This window comes from Belonocnema kinseyi, chromosome 1, assembly GCF_010883055.1.
Source record: "Belonocnema kinseyi isolate 2016_QV_RU_SX_M_011 chromosome 1, B_treatae_v1, whole genome shotgun sequence".
Taxonomy (NCBI): domain Eukaryota; kingdom Metazoa; phylum Arthropoda; class Insecta; order Hymenoptera; family Cynipidae; genus Belonocnema; species Belonocnema kinseyi.
This window is the reverse complement of record NC_046657.1, coordinates 140,973,637-141,000,537: the sequence shown is the minus strand read 5'-3', so window position 1 is coordinate 141,000,537 and position 26,901 is coordinate 140,973,637. Positions and strand designations below refer to the sequence as shown.

The window sequence follows — 26,901 nt, the reverse complement described above, 5'->3', positions numbered from 1 at the left end:
GGTTGAAGTACAAAAACACTCCTTAATCCAACGTACACAATATTCACTAACTTTACAAGCACGTTGGACAGAAGCACACACTTTTGTAGTTTAAAGGGAAACCAGTGGGCACACAAGTCCTAAACTTCTCCTATATACGTCTTTCGGCGGACGTCCTAAGGACCTTTTAAAGGCATTAAAAGATCCAAAGGATGTCTTAAAGACGTCAAATCATATGACATAGAGGTACATTCTAAGGACGTTTTTAGGACGTCCCGCTGCCCACTGGGAATTAATAACTCAAGAAACTAAAGCAAATATGTATAAAGTCAAAAACAAGTTCCTAAAAATATAAGAATTTAGTTTTTCGACGTAAAATTAAAGATATCCGCTCTGTTTAAAATCACTGCGGTGGAAGGTTTGCTACATCGGTTATTAAGTTGACCGCCTTCATATTACCCGCAATATGACAAATTTCCATAAACACACGTTTATGATAGTGAGATTCATTCGCAAGAATTTTCGCGGTTTTAAAATCGAAAAAATGATATTTTTCGATACTGTGCCTAATAAGCAATGTCTGTTTTTCCGGGATTTTATTTACGTCCCTTATGTGTTCTTACCTGTACTCTTAACGGACGTTCAGTTTGACCGATATAAACCGCATTAAAATTTTGTCCTTAACACCAAATACCATAAACAATATTGCTATTGTGCAATTTATTTATCTTTAGTAGGTCTCAATACTGATGCTATTCGTTTTTGGAAAATATATTAAATCTGGGATTGATATTCTCTCTAATAACAAATTTTTATGGGTAAAAGTTCTTATTGAGGGTCCCCCACGAGTCGCAAGTTATCTTGCTGAAATTGTTTATCAGAGAGGAGAATGGCTCTGTCAATTAAATCCGACATTTTACAAAAAAACAGGAAAAATGTCACAGAACAAGAATATGCAATTCATTTAATTTAAGCTAAAATGCAGATTTATACATACTAATAACTTAATTTTTTTCAGGGGCTCTTTAGATAACATCACAGTAGTCGTGATTAATCTTAAGGATCGCAAGAATACACCAGAGAAAAGGAGAAGCACGGAATAAGACCAAAGTCTTATAATCGCAAGTGTTCTAGTCACTCGCTTCTCTTGTATCTAATATACCTCTTCATGTCGCGTGCACCAACGTACACACCTGGACTGTGCCAATCGTGACACTAGGGATGATTTGCGATTTTTTCATCATCGCCTTTTGTGAGACTAACGTATATACATATATTTTCTCAATGAAGGAGCTTATTTTTTCATCTTCCCTAAAAGAGCCGCAAAGGCTCTTGATATTCGAGAGAAAAAGAATCTCTCAATTAGGCATTATGAAAAATGCCTCTTTCTAATGCAGTCTTTAATCGAGGATAAGTGTTAATTGTTGCTTTTAGTGTTCATTGTTGCCTTAGTAGTTATAAAAAACGACGGATAAGTTTGTATTTAAACTCGTTTCTTTAAAACAATGAAAGCTTGAAGATAATCTTTCTCTTCGATTATTTCATGAGACATTTGTGAAGTATATAAACAAATTTTTATTTCTAATGCCTATGCGTGAAATAAAAAATTCCGCTCTCAACATTGATTTCGAAGAAACGAGGTTTTTTTCTGTCGTGATTTGTTACACTCAACTTTATTTTTCTACTACACAAGTACGCATTTTAGCAAATTTTTAAAAATTTGAAGTTTTATTTTCAATTTTCCTTGATTATATCAATGGGAGTGTATATTTCTAAATAGATTCCTAGGATACACTGTCAAATGAAATTGTGCATCGAGAAAAGGTGTAAAATCGGTTTCAAAATTATCGAAAAAAAGACATGTACATTCTTTGAAACATATTGTAAATTATGTCGAAATTTTTTGTTACAAAACTACTTTTTATTACTATTTTTGAAAATCTCAATTGATCTGCGCATCAACATGAATGTTAAACGGCTACGAAGTTGTACATAAAAAGCGTTGACAAGATTCAAAGTGTCACGTCTGAAAGGAATAAAAGGTGATTTATATAATATGTGTAATATTTATTATTACCTATATTATATATTATACTATTCTTATGCTAGGCGCTTAAATATGAATTAGATTTCAGTATATCTAAACTGCTTGTTACTGACTTAACTTGACTTTTCGCGCAGTTAAGTAGCCCTAAACAAGGGAGCGTGCGGTTGAGTTTCATTTATTATAACAAATTTTTAGAATATCACATAACAGTCTATAACACGGCTTTATAAATCCTTTAAAAACTGGACGGCTTTACATTAACAAGCCGTAAATTTGGGGAGTTTTTACTCATATGCTGAACATAAATCCAGTCGTTGTCATCCATACAAGTTTTGATTTCTAAGCACAGACCATTTTTTCTGGCTTTCGTCGTTTCCACAGCGATCTCAAGAACCTTACAGTGATTGCGGGAAAAGTTGAAATTAAGAGCACCAAGAAATTCGAGGTTGGGTGCGTTTCGTATGAGTTCACATAACGCTTCGTCTGTTAGCAAACCACAGTCATTGCATTTGAATTTACGCAACTTTTGCATTTTCTTCAAAGACGCGCCGGTTGTGTAGATTCCGGTTAGTTCGAGAACTTGGAGATCTGGTAGAGATGCAATGGCTTCTATTCCTCTGTCTGTGACTCCCATTCTTCTTCGTCCATCTGCTCAATTTTTAATATTTTATTAACTTTAATATTTTTAAATTATTGTTTCAAAGTAGCACTATTAAATGCGGGGATCACATTACGTATTAAAAAAAATGATAACAATAAAAAAATTAAAATACTATGATTTCAATTTGGACATTTTATAACTTAAGACCGTAAGGCTATGTGATGAGTAGGTCACGTGACCAGATTCCTACCTTACCGACACTTTTTATTTCCCAACTCATATTTAAACAAAGCGCCATATCGAGTTGAAAAATTGGGATAATAAACAAGAAGCACTAAGAAATGTGGGTCTGGTCCTAAATTTGTATCATTATAGAAAAAGTTTTTTATTTTCAATAATTTTGTTTACTTTTTTCTTATTATTAAAATTTAGGACCAGACCCATCTTTCTTATTGTTTCTTATTTATTATCCCAAATTTTCAACTCGATGTGGCGTTTCATGTGAAAATTAGTTGGGGAAAAAAAGTGGCGGTAAGGTTAGGAATCTGGTCACGTGACCCACTCGTCACATGGCCTTAAGGGCATGTGATACTTACTGTTTCCCCGGCTTTTTTCCACGAAAATGAAAATTTTCAAAAACTGAATTGGGAGATGCTATAAAATATCATAACGGACGTCTCCGGACTCTTTTTTGAGGGATATAATAACAAAAAAATTTATTGTGCAAATTTATTGTGCTAAATTTTGATTGCCTGCAAACAAGGTTAGTTCCGGGAGATTAGTTACTATATTTATCTGTAAGTCCAAAGTTTTCGGTCAAAAATATTGCGTAGTTTGGAAGCAACGCTCGGGTGAATTGTAACACACATAACCTCGAAATATACACGCACGTTGTTAGCAATATCAAAAAATTTTTGATAAAAAAACAGAACAGAAGTGTGCGAGGACGTCCGTTAGCATTGTTCGCTATAATTTCCCAGATTTTCAAGGCAAAATATTTCTTATCCTAGGAAAAAAGCCGGGGGAATCTAACACTCAAAAAATCGATATTTCCTAAGCGCTATTCAAATTAATCACATTTTGCTAAATTACAACTTTTATGAATTAACCTACAAAAAAAGTGTGTGAGGACGTCCGTTAGCATGTTCGCTATCATTTCCCAAATTTTTAAGACAAAATATTTATTATTCTAGAAAAAAAGCCGGGGGAACCTAAAACTGGTAAAATCGACAATTTTATTAGTCCAATTATTACTTCATAAAAATTTCCGATAGATTAAAAATATTTCGCAAAGATTTCGGATAAATTGAAATGATTTTACAAAGGCATAAATTATTTCCCACAAATTTCAGGAATTTCACGAATTTTTACTAAATGTTTCGAAGATTTCAGAAAGCTTTAACAAAGATGTCGCAAAGATTTAAACAATTTCACAAATATTATCCAACATTTAAAAAATATTTTTAATATTTTTAAAATATTTTAAAGACTTTGGATAGATTTCACAAAGACTTCAATTATTTCATAAAAATTTCCAATAGATTTCAAAGATTTCACAACGATTTCAATCATTTCACATATATTATACCAAACATTTAAGAAATATTTCAATGATTTCCCAAAAATGTCAAAAATTGCAGAGAGATTTCATATATGTCGCAAGGGTTTTAGATAGATTTAAAAGATTTCCTAAACATTTAAATGATTTCACAAAGGTTTCAATAGTTCCACAAATAGTACCAAACATTTAAAAAACATTTTTAATATTTAGCAGATTTCTAAAGATTTCATAAAACTTTTACAAAGATTTCAAAAACACTTGAATAATTTAGCAAAGACTTCACAAAGACACCAATTATTATTTCATAAAAATTTCCAATAGATTTCAAATATTTCGCAAGGATTTTGAATAAATTAGAATGATTTTAAAAAGACATAAATGATATCCCAAAGATTTAAATAATTTCGAATATATTACCAAATATTTCAAATATTTCGCAAAGATTTCAATTAGTTTGCAAAGATTTTGGATAAAATTGAAATATTTTACATAGACATCAATGATTTCCCAAAGATTTCAATAATTTCAAAAATATTATTAATAGATATTTCAAAAATTTATTCGCAAAGGTTTTCAAAGATTTCGGACAGATTTTTATGCTTTTCCAATTTATTTATAGGTTTCAAATATTTCGCAAAGATTTAGGATAGTTTTAAAAGTTTTCATAAAAACTTCAATGATTTCGCAAATGTCAACAATTAAAAAAATATACCAACAACTTTAAAAGTATTTTCTAAGGGTTTTAATGATTTCCCACATATTTCGTAAAGATTTCACAAACATTTCGGATATATTTAAAAATTTTACAAAGGCATAAATGATTTCCCAAGAATGTCAAGAATTTCACAAATGTTTCAAAAATATTTCAAAGATTTCAGAAAGATTTCGCAAAGATTTAAACAATTTCACAATTATCAAACATTTAAAAAATATTTGTAATACTCTAAAAAGATTTTTAATATCTCGGATAGATTTCTTATGGACTTCCATTGTTTCAAAAGAACTTCCGATCGATTAAAAATATTTCACAACGATTTCAATTATTTCACATATATTATACCAAATATTTAAGAAATATTTAAACGATTTCCCAAAAATATCAAAAATCGCAGAGATTTCATATATTTCGTAAAGATTTTGGATTGATTTAACTCTATACTGGTACGGGGGTTTGAAAAGACATACAAAGTACGTGGGGTCGCGTCCGACCCGAAATACTATTAATGGGGTTTTAGGCAACAAAAATTGTACAATAAGCATTTTAATGAATCATAATCTTCATTAGTATTTTTGCAGTATCACAAAATTGTAACTATTTGAAAAGCTCTAGGAACTCAATATGGAACAATATCTCCAAAAACAATGCAAGCATGCTAATAAGTGCTAAATTCAAAAAATGAGAAATTGTAGGCAGAAAACACCAGTTATTCTGAAGATAAAGAAAACGCAAAATATTCACTTATTTCTACTAAGAATGAATTAGCACAATATTATTTTGCACAAAAGAACTTTTTTTCAACAAAAGAAAATCCTTATCAAATTTGAATCTCGACACCTTCTACGGTACTGACTGGTAGGGTACCAGGCTACTAGAAACGCCTTTAAAGTAGCGGGAGGGGGGGGGGGGGGGGGGGGGGGGGGGGGGTTACAACAAAAGCTCGGGTCGGATCCGACCCCCCACTATACCAGTAAATGGTTAAAAGATTTCAATAGTTTCACAAATATTACCAAATTTGAAAAAATATTTTTAATATTTCGAAGCTTTCGAAAGATTTCATGCAATTTTTACAAAGATTTCAAAAACATTTAAATAAATTCTCCAAGATTTCACAGACTACAATTATTATTTCATAAAAATTTCCAATAGATTAAAAATATTTCGCAAAGATTTTGGATAAATTAAAATGATTTTACAAAGACATAATGATTTTCCAAAGATTTCAATAATTTCAAAAATATGAATAAATATTTCAAAAGTTTATTGGCAAACGCTTTCAAACATGTCAGACAGATTTAAAATGCTTTTCCAAAGTAATAAAAGTTTTAAAATATTTTTCAAAGATTTCGGATAGTTTTAAAAGATTTCATAAATACTTCATTCATTTCCCAGATTTCAACAATTACAAAAGTATGCGAACAACTTCAAAAATATTTTCAAAGGGTTTTAATCATTTCCCGCGCATTCCGCAAAGATTTCACAAATATTTCGGATATATTTAATAATTTTACAAATGCATAAATGATTTCCCGAAAAAAATCAAGAATTTCACAAATGTTTCCAAAATATTTCGAAGATTTCAGAAAGATTTTACAAAGATTTCGCAAAGACTAAAACAATTTCACAAATATTATCAAACTATTAAAAAATATTTTTAAAATTCTAAAAAGATTTCGGATAGACTTCAAAAGGACTTCCATTATTTCATAAAAATTCCGATAGATTTCAATGATTTCACAACGATTTCAATAATTTCACATATGCATATTTATCAAACATTTAAGAAATATTTCAATGATTTCCCAAAAATGTCAAAAATTGCAGAGAGATTTCATATATTTCACAAAGACTTTGGATAGATTTAAAAGATTTTACAAAGATATAAATGATTTTTCAAAGATTTCAATAATTTCACACATATTACCAAATATTTCAGAAAGATTTCAATAATTTTCCAAAGATATCAAATATGTTTGATAGATTTCAAATATTTTACAAAGACATAAATGATTTCCCAAATATTTCCATAATTTCAAAAATATTAATAAATATTTCAAAAATTTTTTCGCAAAGGTTTTCAAAGATTTCAGACAGATTCCAATGTTTTCCCTAAGTAATAAAAGGTTTCAAATATTGCGCAAAGATTTCGGATAGTTTTAAAAGATTTCATAAAAACTTCATTGATTTCACCAATTACAAAAATATGCCAACAACTTGAAAAAAAAAAAAATTTCGAAGGGTTTTAATGATTTCCTAAACATTTCACAATGATTTCACAAATATTTATGATATATTTAAAATTTTTACAAAGGCATAAATGATTTCCCAAGAATTTCACAAATGTTTCCAAAATATTTCGAAGATTTCCAAAGATTTCAGAAAAATTTTACGAGGATTTCTCAAAGATTTAAAGAATTTTCCAAATATTATCAAACATTAAAAAAATTTTTTTAAAAGATTTCAAAGATTTCGGATTGATTTCAAAGATTTCACAACGATTTCAATAATTTCACATATATTGTACCAAACATTTAAGAAATATTTCAATGATTTTCCAAAATGTCAAAAATTGTAGAGATTCCAAATATTTCGCAAAGATTTTGGATAGATTTAAAAGATATAACAAAGATAGCAATGATTTTCCAAAGATTTCAATAATTTCACATATATTACCAAATATTTCAGAAAGATTTAAATAATTTTCGAAAGAAATCACACATTTCGCAAATATTTTTGATAGATTTCAAATATTTTACAAATAAATCACTGATATCTATACTTTCAAAAATATAACTACACTGTTAGAAAAATCTGTATGAGGTTTAATATACATGTGTGTGAAGCAAATATGCACTACCGCTACTGAAATTTAACATACATTGGTGTAGTGAATTTAATATACATGTGTATTAAATTTAATATACAGGTCAGTATAGAATTGTGCGTGAAAACTCAACCTGCTTTTATTTCTTTAAATCTTGTCAAATATTCTCAATGAAATTAATAATCTAGAATTCGTAGACTCAGTTCTTATTTATAATGAAAGTGCAATGTACAGGTAAAATTTTTCTTAATTTTGCTTTGAATGGTCAAAATTTAAGGGGAATACAATTAATTGTAGGTTAAGTCTGTTATTTATTTGCTTCATTGAACTTTTCGACTTATAATCCAATTTTATTTATGGTTAACAGGAAGAATGTATTATGTTTTATTATTTAGAATCGAAAATTACAGCTAAACTTATTTTAAATTTGTGAAAAATGAAATTATATGATTTTTCTTGTAAGCGATTAACATGAATGTATATGAAATTTAATATATGCGCTCCTAATGGCGATTTCATATACTTCATGCATTAATTTTAACACACATGGGTATATCAAATTTAATATTATTTTTAACAGTGTAAATATTTCCAAAATTTCTTCGCAAAGGTTTCCAAGGATTTCAGAAAGATTTCCCCCAAATATAAAAGGTTTCAAATACTTCGCAAAGATTTCGTATTACAAAAATATACCAATAAGTTCAAAAACATTTGCAAAGTGTTTTAATGATTTCCCAAACATTTCAAAGATTTCGAATATTTCGCAAAGATTTCACAAAACATTTAGGATAGATTTCAAAATTTCACAAAGGCTTAAATGATTTTCCAAAAATTTCAATAATTTCACAAATTTTTCAAAAATATTTCGAACATTTCCAAAGAGTTCCCAAATATTTAAACAATTGCACAAATATTATCAAACATTTAAAAAATATTTTAAATATTTCAATGATTTTCCAAACATTTCAAAGATTTCAATCATTTTAAAAATATGATCAAATACTTATAAAATATTTGAAATACATGTCGCAAAGATTTTGGATAGATTTTCAAGTTTTCACGGACTTCAATTATTTCAGCCTTCTTCACTTTCTCAATTTCTTCCCCTTCTCACAAAATAATTTTTTTTCATTTGAAATTTCTATATGCAGCAATTTTTCACAGTGATCTCAGTACTTTTCTAAGCTTCGCAAGGTCCTGAACGCAATTTTCAAGATTGAAATTTAGTTTAATAAATAATAATGAATTTGTACTTACAAACATACAGGCACACAGATGAAAGTTTTTTGCATTGTCGTCCCAAATCATCCAACAACGGGTCCGTGACCCAATGTGAGAATAAAAATAAATGTCGCAGATTTTCAAATTCTCCTATTCGTGTCATATCTTCCTCAGATTCTAAATTGCAAGCGATTAGTTGCAAAAATTCTAAACTTCGCCCGCAAGAATCCGCAAGTATCGGCAATAATCCAGTAATCTCGCCTTTGTATATTGAAAGTTCCCGTAGACTTTTGAACTTCTGGACAGCCTGTTAAAAATACAAACTCATTTTATAATCCGCAGAAATATTTTTTGTTGAAGACTTGTGAGATATGAGTAAGAATTTTTTTGTATGTCTTACGGTCTTCATTAAATTAAAAGAATAAAAACGAAATTACTGAGAGTTTGTTTATTAATATTCTGACGTTTCGTCTATCACTGCTATTCTTCTACATTATTTTTGGAACTTAAACCATTATTTTGTTTTGATTTTAACAATATTAAAATTCTTGCCAGAGAAAAAAATACATACAAAAGACACATAATCAGGGTGGTCGCTGGACCGGGAAACCGGGAAGTGACCGGGAAAAACCGTAAAATGACAGTGAATTTATTTCTTGACCGGGAATTTTACAAATTTTCAGAAGAAAAATCTGTTCAACAGTTTTTTACTTAATTAGTTGAATTGATACTTTTTAAAATTATTATATAATTCAGTTTATAATGCGTAATTCGAAAATCTTTTACCAGAAAAATTCTCTATTTTAAATTTTTATTTTTAAGCTTATATTTTTAATTTAAAGAATTTTAACGTGCACTCTTCAATACTTAAACAATGCAAAATTAAAAACGTTTAAAGTTGCAAATTTTTGATAAAAAAAAAACAGTTTTATTTTATCAACTGTAAATATAAATATATCATTTTTAAAATGGATTGGTACTTTAAGTATTGAATGCTGTAAAATAATTGATTTTATAAAACGATTCTAAATCGGTTGAAAATAAAGAATTTCCAGCTTCGTAATTAAAGACTTTTATTAAATTGAAAATATTGTTTCAGTCTGAATTAGTCAATTTTTAACCCTTTTAATTAAGATGTCGTTTCTCAAAAAAAGGCTCTTCGATTTTTATGAGGCTTTTATATGATACGCTTTTTGTATATTTTAATTTAATTTTGTGACACACATCAGTATTATTTTTAAAAATTGACTCTTAACTATTGACATGATGTTTGACTCCAAAATTGAATATTCTTGTTTTCTACAGGAAAATAAGGACAGGTATTTATATTTGTTTCACTTTTTTTAGTGCATACGTGGTAAAAATCACGGTAAAGTGCATCGTGGGTGTTAAACACCCAAGCGTATTTAATTATGTACTGTTTAACCCCTATTGAATATTTTGTCACAATAAAATTATCCGATATAGTTTAAGGTATCTTTTATAACGTGGAGTTGATTTTATAGCCATTTATTTTAAGATTATTACAAAAAATATTGAAGAAAGTGAAAAAATGTTTTTTTTTTTTACTTAAAAATTCATAACTCACGCAATTTTAATTGTTTTGACCTGAAAATTTATCACTATACTTTTGAAACAGTGTACGTTCATAAAAAATATTGCAACATGGATGCTTACAAAAAAGATATTTAGTTGCAAAGTTGAAAAGTCAATTTTATGATAAAATGATGAATCAGATTTTTTTGCTTTTAAATCGATTAATTATTATACAAATGGAGAATTTTTGGCATGTAATACTATAAAAATAAAAGAAATTGAAAAAGATATATATAACAAATATCAATAAATCTTCAAAAAAAATATGCTCCAAAATTACTTTTTCACTTTTTAAGTGCATACTGGGTGTTATTTACGCCACGATTGTTTTACCTATACTTTCAGCAACTGCCGCTAGTAGACTGACTGAGTATGGTTTACAAGAGTTTGAAAATTGCTTGGGGTGTCTGATACCCACAATGCACTTTAAGGGTTAAACAAATTTGTTTGTAATTACATGTAAGAAACGGTCGTTATTTATATATTATTTATTTAGATTATCTGAAAAAGGCACGCAGTGATAGCCGAAACGTCAGAATATTAATAAACGAACTTTCCAGTAATTTCCTTTTTATTCTTTTAAGTTAATGAAGGCCATAAGACCTACAAAAAATTCTTACTCATATTTACATTGAAGGTCGAAGAAAGGATTGATTTGATTCTTATAAAATCTAATTATTGACTTTTGAGATTGTGAAAAATGCAGTAGAATGATCAGAATTTTACTGTAGATTTTGCCAAATTTAAATCTCACAGTTCAGATTAATGACGATTTTGAGAGAGAAAAAGTTCTATTGCATTTAAAACATAAATTATGCTTACATCAGAAAAATAGAAGCAGCTTGAAATACAATAAAGAAGACATATCCTCTCGATAGTGTCGGGTAAATGTAAAAGACATTCCCCAGTCATGGGATAAGAGTGAATGCTAATTTCTTTAAGATTCTTCTTGGTTTGGAATAACTTTGAAAAATCTTCTTCGTGATAGCCTTTGCAACCACCAAAAGTTACATGCAAGAATGAAATTTCATGGCATCCATAAGCCAGACTTCGTAAACAACTCGAACTAGAAATGCTATTTATTTTGACTTGGTCCAAATTTGGACAATATGCTGGTAGCATAAAAATCGTCTGCTCGTTTATGTCCACGTTGTCTGACGAAATCTCGATGCGTTTCAAAAATCGACCACAACGTAGTAGTAATTTTGTGACGATGGAAATGTCGGTTATAGCTTCGTGAGTATTTGATGGTTCGTTTCTGACTGATGCTTTGTCATCTTCGTCTCTTTGTACCTCATCAAAAGGACGAGCATTACGTAAAAATTTAACTTGACTCCAGGATTTCTGACTGGCTGATTGCCAAAGTTTTGATACTGTAAATTAAAATCAGTTCAAGTAATTGATCGAAAGATTTTTAAATGGCCGAACACTTCCAACCAAAGGTTATAATTCGACTATCACTTTTAGTCCTACCTCTCTCTATTCTAATTTTGTCAACTACAGGTAAGTGCTTGAAAATGCAAACAAGACAGTCTTCGTTCAGTTTGTTTATCGATCCAAAGTTGAGTCTTTCGCTAGCTTCTGGACTCTCTTCTCTTTTCATTTTGAAAGGGACAGGTTCTTCGTCATAACTATCAGGTTGTAGGAAAGAATAAGCTGGTTCGATTAATAAAATACGATTGTTTAACCGAATTGCTTGCTTCCATCCATCCTTCCTGGCTCTGTAAAAAATTCACTTATGAGAAACCACTGTGCATAAAGTTGGATATGAATATCTTAATGTACAGTATGAAATTTGCCAATTTTTATTTACTTTAAAGCATCCTGAGCGCTATTAAAGGTGACAAATACTCGCTTGCATTTATGCTCCACGTCTCGTCTCGAATAGAAACTATCTATTGGTCCATACTTGGAAAATAATGATTTTACATTATCCAGTGTCGTCTGCAGACAACAATAAAAAAATTATTTTTAGGCAGTAAAAATGCAGCAAATTTTTGTGTTTCAAGTTTAGAATACGAACCATTGCTGCAAGATTACTGATGATGAGTTTTCGTATCGGCACATTATTTTCCGTGAGTAACAAGTTCGTTCGTTGTGAATTCCTATACGAATCTGAAAAATGAAACTACTATTTCATATTTCGTTCAAAAATAATACTATATTTTTTAATTTTGGGGTTTCCGAAGGAAATTTTACGTTAACGTTTCAAGAAAAATGGAGGTTTTCAATATATTTGCTATGCGGCTGACTTTTCTCGTGTCTTGAGTTGAATCGTAACATTTTAATGTAAGTGGAGGGTAATTTTTTGAGGCCCGGAAGGTGTCTTCGAGGTTGTCGGGATGCTCGCTTCACTCTTTCCGCAGAAGATACATCTTTATATCATAAAACTGCACACAAAATAATCATTCAGATTTTGAAAACCATGCACCACAAAACTCTACACCCGATAATGTAAGAAAATCGAAAAACAATACTTTTTCAACTGTTTTAAGTTATTGGATGTAGAGTTTTCCTGTGCAGAATCAAGTACTAAAGGGGCTTATCAAATTTAAATAATTATATTGTATATAGTTTTGTGGTATTCGATTAAACCATGTCGAGTTTACATTTATATAATTTTTTTTAATAAACATATAATTGTGTGGAATCCGTGTGGGTTTTTCAGATGCAGAGTTGAATTTTGTAGATTCGCCACAGCATCAAACTTTTTTGTCTCCAGATGCAGAAGAAACAGAAGACATTTTCCGCCTCTTTAATCTTTAATGCGCTTCCGAATCTGTGTTCTCCATCGAAGATCCGGTAAATTTCCAAATGCATAACTGTTTGCAACTTACTATTGAATTTTCAATTCTTTGGGTTTAAAAGTTTAAACGTAACTATTTTGTTAAAAAGTTAACTTTTTTGGTAGAAAATTTATCTTTTTTGGTTAAGAGGTAAGTATTTTTAAGACAAATAGTATTAATTAAAGAATCGGGTGAAAAATAATTAATAATTTTGTAAGAAAAATTATGAGACATTAATCGTCTGAAAGTTTCAGATTGTTCTGCATTTTCTTTAAGATACGAGGAATAAAGTTTTCTCTTTGCTTTACCTGTCAGCTAATGGGAACTTTGTCAGTGCTTGCGCATACAAGAAGAAGGTTTCATTCTACACAAAATGTTTTTTTAAATTTGATTAACAACTTTAGAAAGGAGGCATTTAACTTGGGCCTTTAACCTTTATCTTAAACACTTTTCACTATTAGTCATAGATTTGAAATAATTGACCTGCAAACATTCTAACAATCTACCTACATACAGGACAAAGTGAAAAATTTGGTGCCTTAAATCTCGAAAACATAAAGCCAGACCAACCTAAAATTTTCAGAGGATCAATGCCTCATGATAAACTAGCTTTTAATATAGATTGGAAGCCCGAATTCGAGGGCGCAGAAATGGGAGAATTCAGGCTTATTTTTGCTGTCACTTTTTTCCGTAATTTGTGAGTTTACAAAATATACGTATTTTAAAAAATGATAAATAATAACAAGTAATTAATCATTTGTTTAATGTCGACTGTTTCTGTGCACAGTTGGATATTTTCAGAATACTAAATATAAAATGCCCGATCTTTGGCTACGTGATAAAACGTAACGTACATTTGTAGAAAACTCCGGACGTATTATACCTCTGAATATGCATCTTCTTTCTGCGGTAATATTTTATGTAAAAAACCATGTAATATACGTACCCATTCCTGGGGTTTCTACACTTTTATGTTTTTCATAGCTTGTAACTGTATACTACATCATTTGAGCAACATGTGTTAAAAATCTGGAATGACGCATTACTCCACAACTCTGAAAATAAATCATTTCGTCGCATTTGGTCGTGATCAAATGTAACACAGAACCCAAAGAACGCCTTGAAGTACATTTTGATGCAATTAATACGACGATATAATTTAACAGAGACTAAAGTTATGTTGGACATGACAAAATATGAACTTAATAAAATTCAATTTTCTTAGCTAGAATCTATCCGTATTATGTCCAATGAAGTTTTAAATTAAAATATTTATGAAGTAACTTTTTATAGAAAGTAACCATAATGATTTTCTTTACTAATGTATTATATTAAATACTTGAATACTTAATATAAGTTATTGCTAAGAGATGAGTGACTTCAGAAATATAAAAAACCTTACTTTGAAGGTTATTTTAGTGTTTGATGTTTTCAAATTGCCACTTAACTGAGACCTATCCGAATTCCAAGCTATTGTGTGCACCCTGCGTTTTTGAAGGTGAAAGCAATTTGAATAAAATATATTCAAAAAATGATAACATACAATTTTCATGTTCTTTTTTACGGAATTGATTATATTATGTAAGTAAATCCACGAATTATAATGTCTCACAAAGTTATTAGCTCTCAAACTGCAGAAAGAGTTCAACCCAAAGCGCATGGCAGTCCTATTTCTGTTAAGTCCATTTTGGCTGCAGTTGGCGGAGTGAAAATAATCAAATCGTTGGAGCTGCGCGAAAATATTTGTGTTTTCACATCCGAAAAAAGTAAAAACATATTTTGAAATATTACCCCTAAGGGGGTTGACCCACCCCTAACACAAAATAACCATAGGTATGTACTTCAATCCATATAACTTCGTAGAGATTTGGTATATAGGGAATATCGAGGTAACTCATTGCAAATCTGCTATCGTATTTAAAAAATTAAAAATGGCAGATTCAATATGGCGGACAAAAATGTTGAAAACAAACAAAATTTTTATGAAATTTTGTATGCAGAGGCTTTTGAGCTCGTTGATTACAAAAGTTGCCAGAGAAAGAATAATCTATATATAATTCTATATAAATTATGTCTTTATATAATTATTATTTTCATAGAGATTGATATTAGAATGTTATTAAAATTCTTTTATTACAAATTTGACTTGAAATTTACTTTTGTTAATATTAGTTAAGTGTAATAATCTTTCAGTTATTATCATACCATTTAATAAACGTTATCATTTTACAGTTTCTCAAATACTATAAAAATTATTTAAAAAATTAATAATCAATATGATTCTTATGTTATATTATGCATTATCATTGTTATTATCAATATTGCAGTTATTATTGCTCTTGTGATTATTGTTATTATTATTTTCTATTAAGATATTCTTATTATTATTATTATTATTACTTTTATTTTCTATTATTATTATTGCTGTTGTTATTGCTGTTGTTATTGGTAAAAATATATTTAAAAATTATAAGTTGATCTTTTTTGAAATTAGAAAACAGGTTATCACTGAAATTTAATGTTGTACGCGTTCATTAGCGTAACGAATGTTATGAATTCAATGATAATTCTACAGACAAAGGCTTTTCACTTTTATTTTTGACAATATGTGCGACTCACAACCAGCAGTTTTCTTTTACAAGTAGATTAAATTTATCGCGTGTTTCTCTTTGTTGCCTGTGTTATTTTGATTGAACTAAGTGTTGTGGATGCGGTACACTGAGAAAAAAGTACTCTTGAATCAAAAGTGCCGGTGCTTTTGAATTCCGCATTATTAAAACAATAGTTTATGTCAATAGTCCAATAAATTTTGCTTTGAGTGAAATAATTCGAGGTTTTTAATCAAACATACAGTACTATAGATTTGAATATTGACGACTATATGAAGCTCAAGCATATAAAGTTAAGAAAAATAAATGCACATTTGTTCCCAGAACTTGTTGTATTAAAAATGTTAAACATACTTTTGAATTAACAAAGTATCTTTTCAATTTCTAGAGAAAATTATTTACGCGGAACAAAGATACTTTCGATTTGATAGTATATACTGTAGTTACAATGAATGGAGCTTTCGAATATGGTCAAAAGCATACACTATCAGATCTACAGCATCTGTGATAGAAACGAAGAAAAATCAATTTTGAGTCATTTGTATATTCTATTATCAGATCAAGATATGTATTTTTTTCTAAGATAAAAGATTTCAATGTGAAGAAAAATCTTGTTGTATGAAACATAAATACAAATGTTCAAAAAAATTGCGTAACTTTCTGTAAAGCATAGTAAAATTCAACCAAAAGTATAAAACCTCTCTAATCTATAAAATATTTTTTATGATTCATAAGCGTATACAAATGGATTAAATAAATATATTTCCGAATCTTCCAACAAATTTTGAAAGCCATCAAATTGAGCTGGAAATATATACAAAAAATACTGAAACATATTTCTAGCCGATGTGATTGGTGTATTGAAATTTGTTTCAAAGTTTGAACATGGCAAATTGTCAGCGGACGACCAAAAAGTCCTGAAAAATAAAATTGCAAAAATGATAAAATTCCCGAAATATAAAAATCCCGAATTGAAAAATTTCCAAATAATAAAATTCCCGAAGAACAAAATTCCCGACAGAAAATTACCGGATTTTAATATTGTTTTGTTGAATATTATTTATTTTTTTAATAGAATAAACACATAATTTTATCAGAGAAATTTTTTTAATGTTCGAAACTGTATAAAACAATTGTTAAAAATTTTGAATAACAATAATTAAAAATAATGTATTTCTGAACGAGAAATTTTGTTCAAAAATGTGCACAATCTTTAAACTAATTTCTTTATACAATTTTTATACAATTATTGTCGTTTAAAATTCAAAAAATAATTTTCATATGGTTTAAACATTGGTACACAATTTCTTTGATACAGATATTTTATCACTGTGTTTTTAATAATCAAATAATATTTGTTTTTAAAAAACAACAATTTTCTAATTTCTATAATTCAGGAATTTCATAATTCGGAAATTTCTAACGGGGATTTTATTATTCGGGAATTTTATAGTGTCGGAAATTTCGTTTTTCGGGATTTTTCAGTCGTCCATTTTGACAGTATAAATAAATATATTAAAAATATATTCAGACACTGAAAATCTAAAGAAAATGTGCCAAAACTTTCATAAGCATTGCTAACTAATTGAATTTTGAAACAATGTATCTTTAAAGTTCTAGTTTTTATAAACAAATGGAGTGATAAAAAAGCACCGTTTTTCATAAATAAAATATAATAATTATGGTAGTATTATTTATTGTTATTGAACTAAATATTAACATAAATTAATAGGCAAAAATGAAAAATTCGAATAATTCTATAAGAATTAATTTGAAAAAGAATATTATTCATTTTATACATGTAATTATCGAATAACTAATAAGAGTAAATATTTAAGTTAAAATTTAAAATAAAAACGATGAAAATAAATGAAGTATATTATGCTATTTATCTTGAAACGATGCAAAATATAAATGTTTAAAATGTTTGTTTTTACGTTATCTAACGTTGTCTATTTTTAATCAGTAATTACTATTTTCAATTATTAATTTAGTCACAATTTTTAATGTAGATTATTGTTATAGAAAAATTAACTGAAATTGATTAATTTACCATTTAGCTCTCATTCCCAGAAAGGATTGTTTATATCTACAAATTTTTACTATAATTTAATTTTTTTTAAATGTACATTAGAGTTATTTCCCAATAATTTTACTATTTTGTAGGGAAAAAATTGAACGCCGCGGGGCATTAAAAATTATTATTTGACATATTTACAATGGGAAAAATAGAATTTTTTTTTAAAGTTATCAAATGAAAAAAATTGACCTAGCGATAGCCTGGTCGTTAGATAGTCTCTTTAACACTGGACCAGTGACGCAGGCTGAAAAGAGCAAAAGAGACTCGGTAGACATTTGGCAGATTCGGCGACCGTGATTTTCTTACGCTCATAATTTTTGAACAAGGGCCCACTTACAAAGAAACCGGGGTACGCTTCTAATTAATAAAATGAGATATTTCGGGTTCCAATCATTTAAAGAACGTAATTTTATACACGATTGGAACCCGAAATATCTCTTTTTATCAAAATGAATCATCGTGAAAGCATTAAATCTATTGCGTGCCAAATTATTTTGACATATTATCGAATGATGATAGTTTAATAAAAAAGTCAATGTTGCATCAGTATTTATGATATCGTCCTCAGCACAGCGTCGTAGCTTTAGGGATAAGTCAACAATTAGTTTAGTTTAGAATAATGTATGGAGTATATAGTTAAGAATTAATGTCAATAAAAATATGAGAAAACGGGAGAGTATGTATCAGAGGTTAAAGAAGGTGTAAATTCTTTAGATTTAACTTCTGAAAAATAAATGTGTTAACATTGGAATCAATATTTTCCGTCTTTGATTCTGAAATTTCTGCTAATAGATTATGGCAGTGTACTAGACAGTTAAGCTTTTCTACAGTTGCAACGATAGCATCGCACTTCAGAATTTAGATCATGATTGTATCAATTTAAAGGACATAACGCTTGCTTCAAAGTTCACGTGTACACCACGAAGGAATAATAAGGAGACCCAAATGCCAGTGGGAAGCCTTTCGAGATTGGCAATAGAAACATTACCGCAAGTGGTAGGCACATTCCAGGAAGATATTAAATTCTCGTGCGCATGTGCGCAGTTGTCCTCTTCCTATACATGGAAAAGTGTGCGATTGAGAAAGTTCGTCAAATTGACGCTATCTTAGGCAACTAGATCGATTATATTTTTAATTATACATATTTTTTTAAGGATAAACAATGTTCGGAAGTATAAGAAAAAACAGTATTCTTCATTCCAACGTACGATTTCAAAAATCTCGAGTCTAATCTTGATGCGTGGTGCTTCATGAGAATTGTTTCAATCGCTACGTACGTTGCCGCGCGCGGATCAGTGTTTACAACCAGTGAAAGTTCGATTTTCAGAATACATATTGTGGAAGTATTTATGTCACATTTTGTTCCAAAAAATGGTGAGCACATCGTTCTCTCGCAGAATAAATTGAAAAAGTAGGTTATTATTTACGAATTATTGATAAACTTTTGATCAAATTTTCCATACTTGAGGTTACCTCATGTGACAAGGATATTATCATAAGACATAAATAGTATATGATTTCGAAATTCTTTTATAAGCCTCATTAACAAAGCATGTAATGAATTTTTGCACTTTAAAATAGCCTTAAAAGACCTAAGCCTTTGACGGCAACGTAAATAGCGAGCGGAACAATTCTCGGATGCCGAGCCGTCGCGGTCGTAGTGGGGGAAGACCTCGACCAAGATTTAGGGGAAGCGGCAAGGTAAGTAGCGTCGACTGTAGTTTACATACTTACCATTTTTATAATGCACTCTTAATAGACAATTTCATAATTTTAATGATTTTAATAGATTCATTAAATGATGTCAACGATGTAGAAATGATTGTTGATGACTTTTTGTATTTTCAAGAAGAGTATAAAGATCATGATGCAAAAATAATTGATGATGAAGTGCAACATCATTTTCCTGATCAGGACGTAGCATCAACAAATCAGTGTACAGAAGATAATGAAGAAGTAGATTTTGATTACAAAGTAAGAGCCGTATAATTTTGATGAAGGGGCAAAAGAATGGAAAAGTCGCTGAGCTCATAAAATTAATAAAGGTGGCACTTATAGAGAAAAATAGCACAAATTTGTCAGTATACCCTGGATAATTTTAAAGTGGGGCTGATGTTCAATTATGTATACAAAGTATTGGAATCCAAAATTTGTGTAAAGCGGATCAGAGCGGATTCTAGCTAGAAATACATTCGGGAAGAACATCAACAATTAAAGGGGAAAAACAAGTGCAATGGCTGGTACAGTCCGTTTCAGCAATAACTCACAATCACACAATACAGCCACTAATATCAGCTACTGGGCAACTATTGTCACCACTATTTCTTGTTTTAAATGAACGAAGTGGAAAGTTTGGCCCTGTTGTAGAACAAAACTTATTTAAACCAGAATACGTGTACGTAAAAGGATCAAATTTTGAAAAATTAACAACAAGTAAGAAAACTTTTATAATGTACTATCGTAGATCATTTATTAATTAAATCTTTTCATTGCAGATCACTTCAAAATTTGGTTAGAAAAAATATTTTATCCACATGTAGGCCATCACTCCATACTATTACTTGATTCTTGGAGTGGTCATTACGACAGAGTTGTAGAGGAAACAATGTCAGAAAATAAAATTGTTAACGTGAACAAAATTCCAACCGGAACCACGGGGAAAATTCAAGCACTTGATGTTTATGGATTTCGTATTTGGAAAGACTTTGTCCGAAAATTTTCTGACAATGCAATGTTAATGGATCATGAAATGAATTTACATTTGAGAAGTTATTTAAACCTGACAGCACCATGTCATCAAACCATCATGTGTCCTATTTCATAAATAAGGGCTCATTTAATGCCCCATTGGCGAATTTTCGGCTCTTGATTTTTTTTAAATGTGCATGGTGCTGGCAGCTTTACTTGAAGCCAGCAGCACCACTCGAAGAATCGGTCAAAAAATGATTATACCAAATTCTCCCTTTCATAAAAATATCCGCCTCATTTACGGCTCTAGAAATCCCTTTAAACTAATGCCCTACCTTTATAATTGAGAAAGGGCCACGAAGGACAAAGGGCGAAAAGTAAATTTTCATTTTCTCTTCCTAACATTAATTAGAAGCTATTCAGGGCTCACTTTCTATCCAACTATGGATTTTACTACTTAGCCCTTTTTATGAAATATACAACGAAGCTGCCAGCTTTACATCAAGCCAGCAGCACCACTCGAGGAATCGGTCAAAAAACGATTATATCTAATTCCTCCTTTCATATAAATTTCCGGCTCATTTACGGATCCAGGAATCCCTTTAAACCAATATCCTATGTTTACAATTAAAAAAAGGGCCGCGAAGGGCAAAGGGACAAAATGTTGATTTTAAATTTCTCTTCCTGACGTTACTAAGAACCTATTTGCGGCTCACTTTCTATCCAATTATTGATTTTACTACTTAGTCCTGTTTATGAAATATGCAACAGTGCTGCTAGCTTTACTTCAAGCCAGCAGCACCACTCGAAGAATCGGTCAAAAAATGATTATATCAAATTTTCCCTTTCATAGATATATCCACCTCATTTACGGCTCCAGGAATCCCTTTAAGCCAATGTCCTACCTTTATAATTAAAAAAGGGCCACTCAAAATACAAAAACGTACAACACTCTAAAGATACCCAAACATTTTGAAATTCCAGGAGTTGTGATTAGATTTCTGGTAGCACCCTGAATAGTTGTACAAAAAAGTCTCATGACGTTTTTCAATAAACACAAAATCTAAAAACGTATCTTTAAAGTGTTGTACGTTTTTGGATTTTTAGTTTATCGAAAAATGTTATCACAATTTTTTGTAAAACTATTTAGGGGGCTACCAGAACGCTGATCAGAACTCCTGAAATTCTCAAAATTTTAAATTTCAAAATTTTTGGGTATCCGTAAAGTGTCGTGGGTTTTTGGGTTTTAAGTTTATTAAAGAATTTTATCAGAGTTTTTTTGTAGTACTATTTAGGGGGCTACCGGAACTCTGATCAGAACTCCTGGAACTCTTTCGAAAAATTTATCTGAAATTTTGGGATTTTCAAAATTGTGTAACTTTCGAGTTTTCAAGTTGATCGAAATAATTTTGTTGTGGAACTCTAAAACTCTTTTGGAACTACAGGAATATTAAAGAAAAAGTTGATTTATTGAAATGTGGGGGGCTAACTCTATATTTTTTAATGGAGCCATAAATATCTATGAAAGGAGGAATTTGATATAATAATTTTTTACCGATTCCTGGAGTGGCGCTGCTGGCTTTAAGTAAAGTTGGCAGCACCATACATATTAAAAAAAAATGAAGAGCAGAAAATTCGGCAATGGGGCATTAAATGAGCCCTTATTTATGAAATAGGACACGTCATGATTTGATGACATGGTGCTGTCAGGTTTACATAGCTCATTTGAGAAATAATATAATTAAACTTCAATCATTAGTTCACAATCAACTATATCCTCAACGAGAAATATAGATTTGTTTAAATATTCCTGATATAAAAGTGGTTACATCAATGAAAGAGATGAGAAATTTACTAATCTTGTAGATTTTAGTTTTGGAGAATCTTGTGGAGCATGTTGGGAATTTGAAGGGTGCACATATTGCAATTCTACGATCTGGTTCGTGCAAAAAATGATTGTGTTTCATACATTTTTATGACGATTATTATTACTGTAAAAATTTCGTAAAATAATATATTTTATGCTCTCTGCAAAAAAATGTACTGTGGCAAAAGCTAACAAGAAGAAATGGCAAATATTGTATTCAAATATTATTGGAAATAATACGGTATTACTTGCATTTACAATAAAGGAATATCAATAAAATTTCGATATTAATTTTAACAAAAATTATAAAACTGCTTTACGATACAGAATTGTCCTGTTTAGAAATTCAGAGGTATGGAGTTGTTTGGTTCAAAAGCACAGGTCTTCAGTATATCTGTTTTTAAGAGAGTTTGAAGTTGGGAATTGAAAAGCTACTATTTTTAAATGACTTATATATTTATTTTCTGGTAATTTATATTTCATGAAATATTTTTATGAAATTATGTATAATTATACATGATCATATATAATTATATAAAAATAATTTATATGAAATTACATATGGATTATTTTTTCTCTAGCAACTTTTGTAATCAGCGAGCTCAAAATCCTCTGCACACAAAATTTCAGAAAATTTTTGTTTGTTTTCAAAATTTTTGTCAGCCATATTGAATCTGCCATTTTTAATTTTTTAAATACAATAGCACATTTGCAATGAGTTACCTCGATATTCCCTATATACAAACTTTCTACGAAGTTTTATCGATAAAGTGCACACTTATTGTTACTTTGTGTTAGGGGTGGTTCAACCCCCTTAAGGGGTTATAATTGATCATTAATATTGTTTAAATATGTTTACAATTTTTTTAGTCGTTTCAAACTTTTTTGTTGTAAAATTATTTGGTTTCATTAATAAATATTAATTGTAAGCAGAGATTTTTAGAAAACGCTTTTTGGGGCTTAACTTTAGTGTTGCCGCTCGATACGAGGAATGGAAAGGAAAAGGTCGAGGATCACAAGGAAGCATAGGTCGAGGCCTCGCGTTTCGAGGCAAATCAAAGCGGCCAAATTTCAAGGCCTTGTCTTCCCTGGCGGACCGAAGGAACCGAATGGAGCCTCTACAAAGTACCCGTAAAGACCTCATTGATTCCCCATTCGGTTCTTTTTTTTAAAAACTCGAAAAAACAGCAAAATCAACTTCTAAATTGTTGAAATTCGGATTCTACGTTAAAATTCCCTATAGAAGGTCACGGAATAATCGCAATAGTCTTTTTTTTTTGCAACGGTAAAAAGTTTAAAAAAGTAAAAGACGTATAACGCCTGTTGGCTGCTACTTACAGGCGATGCGTTTGAAGTGTAGCAGTCAACAGGCATTATACGTCTTATACTTTTTTAAACTTTTTACCGTTGCAAAAAAATACTATTGCGATTATTCCGTGACCTCCTATAGGGAATTTTAACGTGGAATCCGAATTTCAACAATTTAGAATTTGATTTTGCTGTTTTTTAAACAAAATTTTAAAAAGGAACCAAATGGGGACCCAATGGGGTCTTTATAGGAACTTTTTTGTAGAGGCTCCATTCCGTTTCTTCGGTCCGCCAGGGTAATTACACAAATATCTATGTAGTAGCAATGGTTAAATACTTTATTTCGATATTTAAGAGGTAATTAGTAATAAAATTATAGTTAGCAACAATTAAAACTAATTAATAATAATTGTTTAAATAATTATAATCAATAATAATTTACAATTTTTTTTAAATTGCAAAAAATTGCTTTTAAAATTTTTCATATAGTTTTTTTCCATACAATTTGTTCACATAATTCTTTTTTAATAAAATTTTTCCCATCAATTTTTTTCACAGATGTAGTCTGTTTCAGTTTCAATGATTCTAAATAAATATTTTAACATTTCTTTGAGGTTAGAATAGAACATAATTTAATTTCCTTGATTTAATTTAAATATTGTTTTACATTTGTTATGAAATAAATGTCTTCTTCTTAGTATTGACTGTGAATATTTATTTCCTACTGCAAAATTTCATTAATATTTTTTTTATCTTAAAAACGTAAACAATATAATTTGCCATAACCGAACAAACGGATCCATTACTTCTCACGTTCCCAAAATATATCCTCATATATAAAGTACATTTAATAACATAGAATTCCCGTTTTAAAACGGAATCTTTCCCCGGAATTGCATTTACCTCTTCTAATAATCTATTTGCTTCAGAGGGAACAGTAAAATGATTACATTTTAATTCATTAGGGACTAGGGACACTACTCCGAATCACAATTCGTTACGATCGATACACCTGTGTCCAACCATTTTCAGTTCGCAAAAACTTCCACTAAATAATTATATACAATTTTGAACAGATAACACTACCTTGTTTTTGTCAATATAAATTATTTCTAATAATAACTATCACTAACCCATAGGCAAAAGGGATACCAATAACCTCAAAATAAACTGTACAGGTCGCTCACAAGTAATGTTAGCTAATTAGTTCATATATAAAAGAAGGGTTTTTAATACATAAACTTCTTGTTCAGAATAGAATATTTGAATAATATACTATGATTCTAAATTTATAGGTACTGGTTTTCTCCGTCTTTTTCTAGTTTAGTAATTAGTAATTCGTTTTATGGGTAAGCCACAATATAATTCTGAAACTGAAATGACATCAGTAATTTAAAGTAACAATTTTTATGATTTTTAAGCTGAATATCGCAAAAAATATGTATATTTTAACATTCTTTACAACGCTCTATATAAAGTGGATTTCGCGAATTGACGTATTTCTATATGTGGTAAGTCGGAAAGTGCAAGGTGGTAATAACCTACAGATTTAGACTTTACCGATTAAGTCTGACGTCACCTCATAGCACATCCTTGCATTTCGCTTTCTGATTCGCTTTTAGCCTAAAAAGTAACGCGGAGTGATTTGTGTTAAGTTTCCTACCTTCGTTTATTTCCTCATCACCTTCTTCATTTTGTATCATCTCTTCTTTATTTTCTAATAAAGAATATTGGATCACTGTTTTGCACACACTAACCCAGAGGCAATTTTGGTGATGATACACAAAATGTTGTCTATTGCATCCGTACTTTAATAAAAGTGGGAGTGTTCGATAGAAATACTTTGCTCTGCACACGACCACTCACACGACACAGTTGACACTACAGTCAATACAGTCCACAATGGGTTTACGTCTACGTACACCACTGCATATGCAAGGTTGTCCAGACTGTCTCAAATAAGTTTGTTGTGAGAGGAAGTGAGGTCATTGGCTTGACACTGTCTCACTTTCCCTACTTCTGCGCATATATCGATCTCCGTCTAACTTCCTCTCTCTTTCTCTATTTTGAATTTTCATGTCTGATGTTAATAGTGAACTATCTTTTTATGTTCAACGAGACCGATCGCGCGCTACAGCGCGCGTGTTTTCGTTCTTACAAACTCTGTACTGTATAATTTATATACATTTGAAATTTTGTATTTATCTTTGAAAATTTGTTTGCAGGTCGAACAAATTTGAATCCTCTAATAAGGACGGTACGTTACTAGCACGTGTACGTTCGCTGCTTGGGAATTTTTCCGTTATTTTTATTTTTAACGAGAATTATCTTGTAAACCGTAATAGATAAAGATAAAAATGGATGTCACTTTTCAGTTTTGAGTACTAGATATTATCCCAGTGGCTACCGGAACGTGCTAAAAACGTCCTTAGAATGTACCTCTATGTCATATGATTTGACTTCTTTAAGATATCCTTTGGATCTTTTAATGCCTTTAAAAGGTCCTCAGGACGTCCTTACGACGTCCGCCGAAAGATGTATATAGGACAAGTTTAGGACTTGTGTACCCATTGGGATAATATATACTACACTGTAATATGATATCCATATTAAAAATAGATATCGGTTTTGACCTATCTCTTACAGTTTACGCGATATTTATTGATACTTATAACAATAATGATAATTTTTGTTTGGAACGTTTCAGGGGAACGATCCCAAGTAGCGGATATTTTCGCGTACCGTGCTATAAGGGTTAATTTGAAATAACCTGAAGCAAGTTTTTAATCCTCTTCGATCTTTCTCAATCCGCGTTTCAACCTCAAATTAAATCCCAATTTCAGTCAATGCCTCAACCCCGAATTCAATCAGATGTATCCGGGGATCACTTATCAATCCTACTCATTTCATGCATTAGCACCAACTTCAATCAGAATCCAGACCGAATCGATTTTTCAATCCGGCCTACAATCCTTTTAAATCCGCGGGACTTCTTGAATTCAACCCGAATGAATCC

General features: G+C 30.2%; 2 protein-coding genes across 3 annotated transcripts in view; one reads left to right on the top strand and one right to left on the bottom strand.

Annotated features, from left to right (window-relative positions):
- LOC117168333 (protein phosphatase 1L) overlaps positions 1-2,034 on the top strand; it is a 50,792-nt gene extending 48,758 nt beyond the window's left edge. Inside the window, exon 9 of the mRNA XM_033353949.1 lies at positions 998-2,034. Within this exon, the coding sequence (XP_033209840.1) occupies positions 998-1,082 (85 nt within the window). The 3' untranslated portion in view covers positions 1,083-2,034. The remainder of the gene's footprint in view (positions 1-997) is intronic.
- Positions 1,847-25,797, bottom strand: LOC117168228 (putative RNA-binding protein EEED8.10). Of its 2 annotated transcripts, none has more exons than XM_033353752.1 (7): positions 25,549-25,797; positions 12,571-12,662; positions 12,361-12,491; positions 12,021-12,268; positions 11,370-11,920; positions 8,988-9,258; positions 1,847-2,677 (listed from the first exon to the last, which is right to left on the bottom strand). In XM_033353752.1, exons 1-7 carry the CDS (start codon positions 25,586-25,588, stop codon positions 2,262-2,264), a joined length of 1,749 nt encoding a protein of 582 aa, XP_033209643.1. In that variant the 5' UTR covers positions 25,589-25,797; the 3' UTR covers positions 1,847-2,261. The 2 variants fall into 2 exon arrangements, with proteins under 2 accessions (XP_033209643.1, XP_033209720.1); XM_033353829.1 differs by having other exon boundaries at positions 1,847-2,674; positions 25,549-25,795.
- Between the last annotated feature and the right edge of the window lie 1,104 nt (positions 25,798-26,901).

Coding starts and splice junctions, on each gene's coding strand:
- LOC117168228 (XM_033353752.1), bottom strand. CDS start 25,588: ATGATACAAAATGAAGAAGGTGATGAGGAAATAAACGAAG. Junction 12,663..25,548: donor TGATGAGGAAATAAACGAAG/GTAGGAAACTTA, acceptor TTCATTTTTCAG/ATTCGTATAGGAATTCACAA. Junction 9,259..11,369: donor GCTGCTTCTATTTTTCTGAT/GTAAGCATAATT, acceptor TATTTTTAACAG/GCTGTCCAGAAGTTCAAAAG.